The sequence below is a fragment of the Salminus brasiliensis genome, chromosome 15 (genome assembly GCF_030463535.1).
Source record: "Salminus brasiliensis chromosome 15, fSalBra1.hap2, whole genome shotgun sequence".
Lineage (NCBI taxonomy): Eukaryota > Metazoa > Chordata > Actinopteri > Characiformes > Bryconidae > Salminus > Salminus brasiliensis.
In genome coordinates, this window is record NC_132892.1 from 3153548 (window position 1) to 3168885 (window position 15338).

Here is a 15338-nt window from a genome sequence, read left to right on the forward strand (position 1 = left end):
GCGAGTTTCCAGCTGTGAAAGTCAGACCGAACACATCTGGAAACATTGTAGTTAGTTAAACGCTGCATCGGACCACGTAGCTTCAAAGCTAGTTACGACTCTCGCTCTCTCTTTGTCCCAGCCCCCCCCCCCCCCCATTAATTTCATGGAGGTGCTTCGATCACACCCTCAAAGTGACCCCCAATGCCCCCTCCACACTGGGCCTCTTCTTGCATAGCTAGCTAATCAGATTACACCACGGGCCCCCTGAATAAAAGGCGGTTTTGGAGTTTTAATGAAAGGATGCTTGGGGCTAGCCTGAGGGGATCTTACCCCTGGTCACCCCTGCTCGGTCCAGTAAGGGAGGAGATTGGCGGAGAGAGGGCTCGGGCTTTGGGGTCTCATTTGGGCTCCTCTTTTGTTGGTCCTTTGTCCTCGCTGGTGGCCTCAAGCCCCCGCCACGATTGTTGCCCGATTAAGACGTGGAGCGTGCTGCCTTTTGAATATGTCATGGAGCCATGTTGACCAACCCTGCTGGCCAGTAGTACGGAGGAAAGCAGGGCTTGCAGGGATTCATACTCGGGCAGATTACACGGTAGAAGTCTTTGGCGTCTTCGCTGGGGACAGTCCCTTACATCAGACATCTGATCTGAAGGAAAACACAGCCGTGTCCGATCAGAGCTCGGAATCATCTGTCCAAGATGTCCAGTCAGACCCTTACTCATGTTGCTAGCAATGCTTCCAGACCTTTGACCTGTTATGGATGCGATGGAGGGTTCAAGCTCCCTGGGTTTTGCCGGAATCATGGGCTCAGTCCGATCGATTTGTCTGATTTAAAACCCCTGAGAACCCAAATCCGATTAGAGACTTGTCTTCTAATTGAGTACCCCTGGCCCCCTTTTGTTACCCTCTTTGTTTTGTCTTCTAAAGATCTTCCCAAAGTCCCCAAAATAACCGTCTCCTGTATTTGACCAGCACTGCTCTCCTCTCCATGTAGAACGGCCATCCCTAAAAGTGGGTCAGGTTTACGCCAGCGTACCCCTGACCAGTGTCCCGGGCCCTCTCTTGGAGTCAGAGCAGCCTGGAGAGCTAAAGCTAAAGCTAGAGCTAAAGCTGGATTATCAGAGAGAGCCGCTGCCTGCCGTCCACCTGTGTCCCACCATGGAGGCGACGGGTGCCGGACGTGAGGGACATCTAGTCTAGCAACAGGAGTAAGGCTGTCCTTCTGATCAGACATCTAATCAGACACCCCTGATCCAGACCCCCAGTGCCAGAGAGAGAACTACGGATTCACGGGTTCACCCTGCCAATGTTTTCTTGTTGCGTCTGCTCTGAAGCCGTGTTGACTGTTGTCCGGTGGGTTTGAGACAAAGCACCCCCCCCACACACACACACACACCACACACACACACACACTACACCACTACCAATCAGTCCGCTGATTAGAGTGAAGTAAAAACTGAAGGGACAAAAAAAACATGACATATATAAAGAGCCATCATCCCCACTAATGATATCCCTCCCCCTTCGCTCTCGCGCTTTCTCTCTCTCGCGCTTTCTTTTTGTCTCTGATTCTCTCTCGCCCCCTCCCCTACACAATCTTACTGCACGTGAGACTTTGATATGTTGATATCCTAATACCTTTTATGTCCATTCAGCTGACTCTATATGCCAGGGCTTTTGTGAGAGTGTGAATAAAGAGTGTGTGCATGTGTGCATGTGTGTGTGTGTATATATATATATATATATATATATGTGTGTGTGTGTGTGTGTGTGTGCACATGCTATGACAGTTTAAAGCAGTGGAAAGCTCTCCTACTGTGTGCCCTGCTCCGGAGCTGACAGCTGCCTTTACCAAAGAAAGACGCTCATCAATAGACATCAGCCCGTGGTCCACGTCTTCATCTCGTCGCGTCTGCATCCTTATCTGCTCCAGCTAACGCTGTCTGACAAGTCGCCCGCGGCTCATGAATAGCTGGAACTGTATCAAATTGCGGCTTTAATGATTTACCAGCTGGATTCTTGACTTGGTCTTCATGAAGCAGCTGTGACCCGTTCATAATTAGTCCATCCAGCCATGCCAGTCACTCGATGCGACAGACTTTCGCCATTGGACCAGCGCTCAGATGGTGGCTTGCCATCAATTTGAAACTATAAACAGCTTATAGATGATCCCAGACTTTCCTTTTAGCCGACGGTGCTAACGTTTCAGTTCCCAGCGGTCAACCTTTTCGTAGGGCACATTCCCGCAGCTTCGTCCACTGTGCCCACGTAGAAAAGTGGGACTTTCCTGGAGCTGCAAGGCTAATGAAGCCAACAAGGACGTGCTCCCCACCGATTAGCCTTACAGGAGAAGCAAAAAACCTTCAATGGAAGCCACGACGCTTTGCCATCAGCTGCCGGAGTCGGAGAGAGTGCAATCGGCCATGCTCCGGGTGGGTAGATGGCGCTCTCTCACAGGTGTCTGTTGCAGAGGACCCAGCGCTTTCCTCCTCCGAGTGGGTCGGCTGCCTGGCCATGTCGCTTCGGTGGCAGATTGGAAGGAGGTGGTGGCCGGCTTTGCATGGATCGGAGGCGTGTGTTAAGGCCTTGCGTTGCTAGTGCTAGGGGGAGCTACGAATGGTGGGTTATTTGGTGTACCAATTTCTCGCCTTCTCTAACTTTCAATGGATGTCCTTTTGGAGGCGTTTCTATTGGTCCATTCGTCATAAAAACTTCAAAACAAAGAGAGCTGCAAGTCTGCAGCATTATACAACATTGATTGACCAGCTTCACCAGCACATAGCAGTGTAGCTAAGTGCCCAGTGTCCTGCACTGACTAAGGCCAGCTGTCAGCTCACCACCTCCTCGCGTCTCCTGGGACAGTTTGAACTCCAACAGGCTGCGAAGACCATCGTCAACCATGGACATACTTGTGCAAAAGGGAACAACCCTCCATAGTCTGTACGGCGACGAATGCTGTCCTTGTTGGACGTAAACCTTCTCCTACATAACCATGAAGTAACAAGCGTGGCTTCCTGTAGCTGCTGCCCTCATCAGATTCAGACCCCTGACTCTGGTCTACAAAGCCAAGACCGGACCAGCCAGCCCCTCCGTACTTGATGGCGATGGTCAAAAGCCTGATCCGCACCAAGAGCCCTTCCAGCTTCTCGGCTCGACCCGCCATCCTTTAAGATTCACGGAAGATGAGCGTCCAGACTTTTTACTGTCCTGCACCGAAGTGGTGGAACGAACAGCAGAGTCCAACGCTCGCTGTCTTCAAACCCAGACTGAAGACCCTCCTCAGAGTGTAGAGTATTGTGTCTCCATACTGACCTCTGTATTTAGTAGAGTCTAAGCTTAGAGGGATCTAAACTAGCTCTGTGAAGTGAAGCTCTGCGAGAAGAGCGTCTGCTAAACGCCTTCCATGTAAATGTAAAGCAGAATTGAACTGAATACCATCCCTGTTGCAGGAGAGCGTTCAAAGCCCAGCCAGAGGGAGCCCTCCCGCCCAGTGGGCCGAGAACAACCCAGCCAATGGAGTCTCGCAGCCGCCGATGGTCATCAATAGCATCTACGAGCGAAGTCCAGGTACGTACAAGATGAAGTCCACGAACAGACTGGGCAGATAACACGGAAGTGTGCAGTATGTAGTTGTATTACTGCAGCATGTTGTTCTGCTGAACCTCTAGTAGAGCTCAGCGTTGCTCTAGGACAGAGACTCTAGTAATAACAGTATTAATTGTATTATGTCTGGTTGCATTGCACCACAAATGAGTCTGGATAAGCTTGGTTTCTCCTGGACGCCCCCCCCCCCCCCCCCCCCCCCCACCTCTCCCCAGTCCAGTCCAGCCAGCACATCGTGGAGGATGTGTTCAACTCCATCAGCAGCAGCAGCAGCAGCAGCAGCTCATCTGATTTACCATCATTAAGCCCTGATTTACCACCAAACCAGGTGTTGATCTGAGGAGAACTCTAAATAATACTAGACTCCATAAGAGAGGAGAACTTTGGAGATGTTCTAATGATGAACACAGTGATGAAGAACCACCACCACCACTTTCTGTAGGAGTGATATTATTAGTGTTGATTCTAATATCAGTGTTTTACTGAGATAAACACTTACAGGGATTTTTAACTCAAATTTTCACAATAGACGAAAAGTTTTGTGCAGTGCTGGATAAATAGGTTGTTTAGTTGTAAGATAAAAAGAAAGTTTGGAAAATGGTTGCATAGAATTATATAAAACTAAAGTATTATTAAAAAAGAATTGCATAATAATAAAAAAAAATACAGTTTTAAAAACATAATTACAAACAAAAGTAGTTATAATAAAAAAATAATTACATAAAAAACAGTTTTAATAAATAATAATAGTTGCATAAAAATACAGTTTTAATAAATAATTGCATAAAAATACAACTTTAATAAATAATAATAATTGCATAAAAATACAGCTTTCATTTTGAATGGTTGCATAGAAATACAGGTTTAACAGAAAAAACAAGAATGCAAATATCAAAGTGTTTAAAAATAATAAAAAAATAGAAAAAATGTATTGAATTTTCTTACTTTCACATTTTTTGTTGAGGTTTGAAATGGGAGAAGTTGGAGTGAACTAGAATTTTATTCAGTTATTAGTCAGTTATTTATTTATCATCTTATCTGCTTCATCTGGGTCTGGATGATGGTGGGCCTGGAGCCTGTACACGATCACTGAGCACATGGCCATAGTACCCTCTGCACAGGGCAACAGTCCTGTATATATATAATAAAGCCCTTTGCTTTTACACTCTTAAAAAATGGTTCTTTAAGTGATGAACTGCTATTGGTTCCATAAAGAACCATGTATGTAATGGAGAAGCGTGAGGGGGAAGAACTGAAGAACTCCATCCAGTGATGGTTCCTCACACTCACACATCTTAAAGGTTCTATATGGATCCAAAGCTGGTTCCTCTCCGCCAACGTTTGAGCAGTAGCTTGTTTTGCAGGCAGAAATTCGTAGCCGTGTTTCAGAAGTCGTGTTTAATTAGTGCAGCAGACCCATGCTGGAGCCATGGGAGAGGAGATGATCGTGATTCCTGACCAAACGCTTCATTTTTTGATGTGGGAGAAGGAAAGAAAACAAAACAGTGTGGTGGTAAACTTTACCCCTCTCGTTGCCGCGCTTCGGCTCCCGGCGCTCTTCAACTTCTTGCCGTTGGAAGCTCGCCAATCTCGCTAGAGTGGACGGCGCTATTTTCCATTGCATTTTCCCCCTCAGCTTTCAGGCGGCTGGGGCTGACCTTGAAATCATTAGGCTGATGAAATGGATTCTAAGTGGGCCGTATTTGCATACGCCGCCATTGTGCGCGCCGCTCGCGAGCGGATAACAAACTGTTTTAAATTCACTCTATTCTTCCGCGCCGCGCTCTCCGGAGAGTTGCCGTGCCAACACAAAGCCTCTTCGCCGTGCTTTCAGGGAGAAAAAAAGGAAAATGCATTGTTTTGTGATTAGAGTCCCTTGTCCATCAAAAGTAACTCACTGTACTTTTATTATTTTTTTCCCGCCTCAGTGCAGCATGTGGGGGAGGGATGTGGAATTTACACAGGGAAAAAAAAGGGTCCATGTGTTGAGCTTTTGCTGTAATGATGCTTTTTATTTGAGCAGAAAGCTGAACTGGGCTTATGAAGATGCGTCACCACCACTGTACTGAAGGGGGTACTGCGTTCAGAGGGCAATGCCATGCCTTATTCCAACAAATGCTGGACGTCATGAGCGTTCTTTTGAGGTGAACTAGCCTGCACGAATCATCTGTTGTGCCCTGCAACTTATCCAGAACGCAGCGGCACGGGTCGTCTTCAACGTTTTCAGCCGAACTCAACATGTTTATCCATGTTTCTGCGTTCTCACCTTCACTGTAGCTACCTGTAGCTGCTGCCCAGGTCATCAGATTCAAACCCCTGACTCTGGCCTACAAAGCCAAGACTGGACCAGACAGCCCCTCCGTACTTGATGGCGATGGTCAAAAGCTGATCTGCACCAAGAGCCCTTCCAGCTTCAAGCACGGCTCGGCTCGACCCCCCTTCCTTTAAGATCCACGGAAGACGAGCGTCCAGACTTTTTACTGTCCTGCACCGAAGTGGTGGAGCGAACTTCCCCTGGGTGTCCGAACAGCAGAGTCCAAACGCCCGCAGACTGAAGACCCTCCTCTTCCGAAAGTACTTGTGTGTTTAGTCGTGTCTAAGATTAGAGGGATCTTTAAAGTTGGTACCGATGCATCTACGTACTGTAGATGATTCGAATCAGCCATCCTCTGGTCCTTTGCCTTTTTGAGGAGGAGTCATCAGGAGAACTATGCACCCTCCTGCCCCCGGTATTACGTTTACAGCAAGCCTGCTGCATTTTGGAAGCAAGCCCTGGAGACTGATGAAGTTAAAAAAGCTACATTGTAGGAAACTGGCCACAGAATTTCATGAAAAGAGTGCCTTTCCAAATGTTACAGCACAGAGTGGATCGGTCATGCACAGGGCTGCGTTGCTGCCAGTGGCACAGGGAGCATTTTGCTGGTAGAGGGAAGAACGGGTTCAGTTTGATACCAGCAAATTCACACCACCTGTTATAACTGTTAAAAATGCTGACGGGAAAAAGAGGAGGACCTTTTACAGCAGGATAATGATCCTGGACACATCTGGACTACCGCAAGAGGCAAAAGTTGAAGGTTTTGCCATGGCCCTCACCGCCCCCCTACTGCTCCCCCTTGAACATTTAGTGACTTGAAGGTGCTATAAAGACCTGCTGCTAACGTTTTGGTGCCAGATGCCACAGAACGTATGTTAGCCCCAAGCTAACACACTAGCTATGATACGCAACTTTACACATTTTGATGTTTATAAAATAAATATTATAAGCTCTGAGCCAGCGCCCTGTCCTTTTGTGATGACCAGCATCCTGGCGGTGCCCTACTTCCTTAGGCTTATGGGTGGGGCACCAGTTTTAACATTGTTTATTAAGACTGTTCGGATGATCTAATGGTTTTAATGTTGTGCTGCTTCAACAGGGCCCCTCTCCAGCTCCAATGGCAGATATAAAGTGCATGAGGAAGACAATGGTAAAGAAGATTTCCCCCCTCCTCCACCTGATCTGGACAGAATGGAGGTGGACCTCAATCCTCAGCAGAGCTACCCACAAAACAGGTTGGCCATGTGTTAATATCCTAATTCTGAAGACCTTAAAGGAAAGACTCAGTGGATATATATATATATATATATATATATATATATATATATATATATATATATATATATATAATGAGTCACAGCTTGTTTAGGCTCGTCTAGAAGTAGTGCCAATATAATAGGACTCTCTGGAGCAGGTAAGCTAACATGAAACCTTTTGGCACCCGTGGGCTAGAGGGGTATAAAGCCCCCCAGCATTGAGCTGTGGAGCAGTGGAACTAACCATGTTCTCTGGAACGATGGTTAGTGCTCAATCCAATACTTTTGGGACAAGTTGGGGAGTTGGCGATGAGATCAGGTGGTGATCATTCAATATATCCAACATCCAACCTCACTAATGCTCTTGCCACTGAGTGCAATCAAATCCTCAAAGCAATGCTCCTCCAAAATCTAGTAGAAAGACATTTTCTCTGGACAGTAGAGACAGTTACTTCAACAAAAAGCAGGATCAAGTCTTTGATTTCAGCCTTGATTTCAGAAGAAACAGTGAATGAGCAGGTGTCCAAATACTTACGTCTAAATAGTATATCTTCTGACGTCGCTGTACAGTAGAATAACTCTTGTGATTATTATTATATTCACTAAGTGTTTCATCCAATGACCGTATAGATCATTTATATTATACACAGGAAGTGGGTTAGTGACTGTAGCCTCTCGCTCTTGTTCATACAGCATGTGGATTCTTGTTACAGTGAAGGCTCTTGAAGGAAACTAGAGCTCCAATCTTTTTGGGGGTGTTTTTATTTGGCCGCTGGTTGAGTAATCCACTTCTTGACATTTTGACTTGGTCTCATTTAATTAATTCTAATATTCTTAATATTCTGATCTGTATCTGTTCGTATTATTTCTTTAAAAATTGCATATGTTGTCTTGAAATCGTAACTTATTTTTTCACATTTTGACTTGGTATCTCAAAATAATGACTAATTTCCTTGAAAATGTAATTTTACAAAAAAGGTATCTTAAAATTATTATTATTAAATTTACAATTTTGTCGTTATCTCAAAATAATTACTTAATTTCTTGACATTTATAAAGTAGCTCAAGATAATTACTGATTTTCCTGACATTTTGAGTTAGTATCTCTAAATAATGATAAATGTCCTGGGCAAATCTGTACAGTTTTTTCTTAAAATGTTGACTCAGTATCTCAAAATATTTATTTCTTAAAATCATTTCATAGGCATAATTTACAAGTAAATTACAAGTAGAATCTTTACAGGGACTGCAATTTGCTGGATTTCATGTTCTAATGCAAAAAATGCTTTACATATTGCTAATTTCTGTCTTCTCCATTATATCCAACATAGACTCTTTCCTGGACGGCTGCTTTGGGATGATATCTGCCTTTCTCTGTTTTTTTTTATATAAAACTGAAGTGGGCTAAAGTTAATGTGAGACGCAGTCCTGACTACGCTGAAGCTGATTCTTATGTAACATAATGGTGTTTTTTTTTTTTTGTTACTGCAGAGTGGAAAGGGAGCTGCCGGGCCGCCCCACTCATCCGCAACATCCGCAGACCCAGAGAGTGCCTGAGCACATCCCAACAAAGGCTTCCAGGAGCATGGACCTGGGTAAGGACACAAAACCCTTAAACCGTATTATACCTGCCAGTGTTTGGGTTAATGGAGTGGCCTAAATTCGTTGACAAGTAAAAGTGTTTTGTTTTTTTGTATGAAATAATGACTCCAGTCTAGTAAAAACAAAAGAAACAAGAAACAATCTCCTATTATATGGAGTTTATGCTAGATTTGTCATTTTCTTATCTTGAAATAATGATATACTTTCTTGAAATGTAGGCATATTATCTCCAAATAACAAATGACAAATAAAAAACATGAATGAAACAGTTAGTTTTATAAATAAGATGTTTTGATTGAGTATTTCAGAATCAAAAACTAAACATTATCACATTTTTGAAATAATTACTACTTTTCTTGAAATTTTGACCTGGAGTTTCTAAATAAATAATTATTTTCTGAGTATTGTGTCATGCTACCATAAAATAATAACTTACTAGTATTTTTACTTTGACTTAATATCTAAAAAAAAATTACTTTTTGAATTAATTGTCATGTAATTTTGAAATAAGACATTTTGGCTTAGTATTTCAAAATGACCAATTTTCCAATTAAGTTACTTTCCTAAAATTGTATCTTAAAGTTGAGACTTGAGTCTTGACATTTTGATTTAGTGTCTTAAAATTATGCACAGATTTCCTTGAAAATAATAAAGAAATGGCTAATTTTCTTGAAATTGTAACTTTATATCTAGACATAATGAGATAATATCCTGAAAAAATGATTTACTTTCTTGAAAATTACAATTTCATGAAAATAGTCAATAAAGTACTTGAATAGAAGTGAAAATATTATCATGGGAGTAGTACAAATGTACAAAAACTGGTATATAAGTACATGTAAGTAAGTGTAAAATCCTGCTTTACCTACTGAACTCTTCATCATTCTTCATCATATCCACCATCAACTCTTTCCTGGACAGCTACTTTGGGAGGATATTTGTTTTTTTACTAGATGAGATATAAAGCTTAGCCCATTAGAATAGCTACGTCTCTGGAATCCCTGGACCACAGTATTGTCTTTAGGCCGTTTTCCATAAAGTGCAAGTTTCCTCTGGATACCCCACTCCTCAAGAACAGCCCCCTCCTCCTGCTTATTAGCAGCAATCTGCGCACATTTCGCCACGTTTGCCGAGGATGACCCCGTTAGCCCCCCATCGCTACCCCTCCTTTTTTTCTTCTGTTCTGTCGGAAATGCGAAGGATATTTCATTCCTCTGAAGCGAGGAGTTCTGTCCGTTTCCAATTACACTTCATTAGGTCGGACTATTGGCTTCCCTCGCCGGAGATAGCGACGGAGTCCGCCGGCTGCTGGAAACTGATTGGCTTTCATTACAAAAGCCAGAATGTTTTCTTCTACCATTTCCTTCTGTCCTCTGCTTTCGTCCCCACTTTGTCCCCTTATTCTTCTCTTGTGTTTGTCTCTTATGTCCTTAAAATCTTAGATTTCTTATATTTTGTCTTGTGTTACGGCTGTGTCCAGTTGGGATTCATGGAATTTTGTAGACTGACAGAATATATGTGTGTGTGTGTGTGTGTGTGTGTATGTGTGTGTTTTCTCTCTGTCCCCACCACTCTCTTCCATAAAGTTCTCAATCAAGCCTAAAATTGAAAGCTGTCTCTCAAAATGATACGACATAGAGAAACCAAAATGAGTTTTTTTGTTTTGTCTGACCCCGGGGGTCTCTGGTTGATTTCAGAGGCATGGATGTTTTCACCCAGTGACACCACCACGGCTCTCAGAGGCTGAAATTTCACCACTCTCAACCTCCACATTTGAGAATTAAGCTCATCATCATTTCATCAAACAATTTAATTTTAAGAACAATTTAAGCACAGTGCCATAAAGTTTGGATTTCAGAACGTTGAAATAAACTCAGATGTAAGAATTGAAAAATGTAATTAGACTTTCAAAATGAAATTTAAAACAAAGCTGTAATTGCGAGAGTGCTGTTACCTAATAAAAAATCTTACAAAGAAAAACAAGAAAAATGACAAATTAGAAAAACAGATGTCTAATTGGACAACAAATTCTCATAATCCGAATTTTATGACGTTTTTAAACAAATTGAAACTTGAAATTTCTAACATTGTATGTCTATGTAACAACCAAATGTAAAAATTGTGTCAAACTTAGATTTAAAAAAAAAAATTACATTTCAAAATGTTCAAATTTTTACATTTTATTCATCATTTTAAAAAATTAGAAATTTAAGAACAGTGCCATAAAGTTTGGATTTCAAAATGTTGAAATAAACTCAAATGTAAGAATTTAAACATGTAATTAGACTTTTAAATGAAATTTAAAAAGGTGAAAAAGCTGTAATTACAAGAGTGTGGTTATCTTAAAGTCTTTAAAAAAAACAATAAGAAAAATGACAAATTAGAAAATATGTCTTTTTGGACAACAAATTCTTAAAATCTGAATTTTGAGATGTTTTTAAAAATATCATAATTTTGGAAATTCTAAATGTTATCAACCTACCATGAAAATTTTTAAATGTAACCAAACAAATTGAAATTTCAAAATGTTATTAACAAACAAATTGAGTTTGTTGTTTTAAAGTTTGACAACTTTAAAAATCTTTAAAAAATGACATGGTATTTGGGAGGGAAAAAAAGAAAATAGATAGATAAAATAGTTTAGATTCATTTTCAGTCTTGAAAATTCAATTTCCAACAAATTCAAATGTAAAATATTATCATGAAGCTGGAATTTTTAACCAGGTCCTGATCTTAAACAAAAAAAAACTTTTTAAAAGTGTAGTAAAGTAAAAAAAACCTGTGTTTATAGTATATTATGTTATGGTAAAAAAACCAAACAAACCAAACAAAAACCAAAATGTTTATTAAATTGAAGAATCCAGCACTTTATTTATTTTGATTAATATGTAAGTCCTGTTTCAGTAAAGAGCTGAGCACCTGGACAGTCTGCAGGTTCATCAGGTATCTTATAAGCATCTGATCAGAGTGTCCTCTGACACGGGTCAGCAGCAGTGAGTGGCATTAGCTCTCAGATGACGACTGTGTACAGCGCGGTAGCAGCTGTTCCGGTAATGGGCTGGTAATCAGAGCATTTGAAGCCCATGCGTCGACCTTTAATGGACCGCTTCACCTTAATTACTTCATTTAATAAGCAGATGGACAGATTAGTTGATCATCCTTTGCAGGAGGTTATGACTGCAAACAATTAAAAATAAAATGGCATGTGAGGTCACGAATACATTACTGACCTCATGCCTCATACTGTACACTCAGCGGGCACTTTATTAGGAACCTGTACCAGACTAACACCAGACAGGCCTCCGTTTGCCTTAAAACAGCCTCTGTCGCTTCTCCATGGCATGGATTCTACAGGATGGTCTAGGACGGACTATGTGCATAGCATAGCATAGCCTACAAGTTCACCACAACGCAAGCTACTGTTCTGCCTGGGAATGACCGGAGAACAAACGGCAGTACTAGACAAAACGCAAGCACCAGCACCCTGCCGGTCTGCGGCGCTAGATTTAGCTGCTAGTCCTGGCTCGTCCTCGCTAGCTACACAAACACTGCCTTCTGCAAACCATCCCGGCGGCAGTTGAAGACAGCAGCTCGACTACGAGCTTATTTCACCATCTGCGAACTGACCTCCGAGCTGAATATGAAGATTATTAAAAACTTCCCACTACAGGCCGAAACCAGCCGAGCACCTGTTGGACTGTAATCCGTGACCGTCGAATTTCGTGAGCTCAGTGGGTGGTTTCTGAGATTTCTACTTGTGTTCATTATTAGATCATGTGTAGAGGGGTGTCCAAACGTCCCGCCGCCAGAAAGTGTGACCCCTGTATACTTCAATAGGAAACAGTCAGGCGCAGTCATGTGATTTACAGTTTAAGTGAAGTAGATTCTGAATTTGTTCAGATGTTTAAACATAAATAAAGTAAAATGATCAGATGAACTTTTGAAAAACCTTTGAAAATGACGACAAATAACATGAAATATAAATATAGTACATTTGCATTAATTTACTAAATGAATGTGAAAAAAGTTAATGTCAGTAACACTTGCACTGTTCACTTTCTATTATTTTTACTTGAACACTTTAGTTTTAAGTAAATAAGTAAATAAATAAATAAATAAGAACAAGCTAACGCAATGCAAGACTTTTAAAAGGATGTTAAAAAGTATCGTCTAATTATCGAGAAATATCGAGATATATATTTTCTTGGTCAATATCGCACACCCCTAGTCCGTGTTGACATGGCTGCTTGACCACATCCCCAAAGTTCTCTATTGGATTCAGTGCTTCAGTGCAGTTGCGGCCATGAAGGGATGCACGTGGTCAGCGACAGTACTCAAACAGGCCGTGCCACTCGAGTAGATGAGTGGTCGGTCGAAACCAGCCAAAGAAGACGCATGCCCAGAAGACCTTCCCCACCAGCCTGGACTGTCCACACAAAGCGGATTGGACCCCCATGACCGTCTTCCATCTGTAGTGAGGAGCCTCGTCAGAAACCCAGATTCATCACACTGGGTCAGAACATCTCCGAAACATCAGGCTTCAGGTCTTATGGGGTGTTCCCGGTACGCAGTGGTCAGTACCTAGCAAAAGTGCTCCAAGAAAGGACAACCAGTGACCTGGCGACCCTGAGGCCCCACCTCACATCTCGCACAACTGCAGATGCCAGAAATCACAGCAGGACACCTTCAGTCCAGGCCTCGAATGGTCAGAGCTGGTGCACATCTGTGTCAGCAGTGGCTGTATGCATGCATTAGAAGGCGTGTGTGTGTCTGTGTGTGTGTGTGTGTGTATGAAGGACCAGAGCTACTGTAACACACACTCTGTCCCAATACAACCCCCCCCCCTTGGCTTCCAGAGCCATAATAATGCTCACTTCTTATTTGGGTAGCCAACGTTCTACCATGTTTACACACACACACACACACACACACACACACTCCTACACCTCACACACACAGTTTCAACCCAGTTTTTCTCTTTTTTCCCGCCCCCTCTGCTCCAGTCGGGGGAAATGGAGCTCATAAAAAATGAAAAGGATTATTTAAGAGAAATTGCAGTGTAATGAAAGCGTATTATTGTGTCCTGTGGTGCGACGCCTGTGGCAGCAGCTGCAGCTCCTGCTCAATCCTGTTTCTACGGATTAGAGACACACACACATACACACACACACACACACACACATATACACACACAGACACGCATACACTCGGGGCAGTGCTGTAGGTGTCTTGAATATGATGCATCATCTAACACAGATGTATTCACTCGAATAGGTTTTCCCGGGGTCAGCAGCCTTTGTTTTTGTGTGTGTGTGTGTGTGTGTGGAGGCGGAGGGTGTGGGGGTGGGTTGTTAATGGCCATCCCATATTCTAATGGAAATCTTTTGGAATATGTTTAATCAATATATTTAAATGATCAGAATATAGTGTGATCATGGATGCGCTATATTGGAATATGTTGAATAGATGTTCAAATATACAAATAAGTGTATATTATATATAGGATATAGCAGCGGCGGTCCTCCCATGTGAATAAATATGAATACAATTATGGAGTTTAGTGTTAATATATTACGAACTTTGAATGGTATGATTTGTAATAGTGAACATCCAGTCTAAAAACGGAAGAGATTATTTGTGTAAAGCAGGATTTGAATGAAATGCATAGTAATAATGCATAGTCCATTTAAAGTAGGAGATTAAAATATTAAAATATATAGCCAAAATTGTTCAAAAACTTATAATATAGTCATTAAAAAACAAATAGTAATGGCTAAACTAAATGAAAATAGAAATATACTGGAATATATTCTCAAGGATTTACAAAAGACAAATGAAATATATTGGAATTTTTAATATTGCATGTTGTAAAATACTACAAATTATTGTAGTGTTGGTATTTCTATCTGACAATAGAAATATAACTGGAATATATATCCAAAATAGTACAAATTACTAATAAAACATATATTAATGGTGGACATTCCGTGTGGAAATTTTACAAAAGACAAATGAAATGTAACCATAAAAATATGAAATTAAAAAGGAAATAATAAAACAATAAAAAAAATATATTGTAGGATTCATAATTTCACCTGAAAATGGAAATATATTGGAATATTTTTCCAAAGTAGAGCAAATTATTCATAAAACATATTTATAGTAGTGGTGAACGTTCCATCTGAAAAGGAAATATACTAATATATTTTTAATGATTTATAAAAGACATATATTGTAGTGTTGGTAATTCCATCTGAAAGTGAAATATATTTCCAAAGTTGTGCAAAATACTAATAACAAATGTTCATATATTGTCTATATGTTACAAAATACTAACAAAATACAAAAATAAGTGTTGGTAATTTTGTTTGAAAATATCTGGAAATATATTGGAAAATGTGGCCAGAAATGGCACAAATTACTAATACAACGTAAACGAAAATATATAGGAATATGTTGCCAAATATATTGGAATATGTTCTCAATTAAAATATACAATTTTAAACAATTAAGATATATTGTAAATGTAACCATACCATCTGGAAAAGAATATTATATATATATATATATATATATATATA

General features: G+C 41.0%; 1 protein-coding gene across 1 annotated transcript in view; it reads left to right on the forward strand.

Annotated features, from left to right (window-relative positions):
- pard3ba (par-3 family cell polarity regulator beta a) overlaps positions 1-15338 on the forward strand; it is a 167434-nt gene that overhangs the window by 89625 nt on the left and 62471 nt on the right. The window contains exons 13-15 of the mRNA XM_072656724.1: positions 3432-3549; positions 6999-7134; positions 8647-8750. Of these exons, the coding sequence (XP_072512825.1) occupies positions 3432-3549; positions 6999-7134; positions 8647-8750 (358 nt within the window). The remainder of the gene's footprint in view (positions 1-3431; positions 3550-6998; positions 7135-8646; positions 8751-15338) is intronic.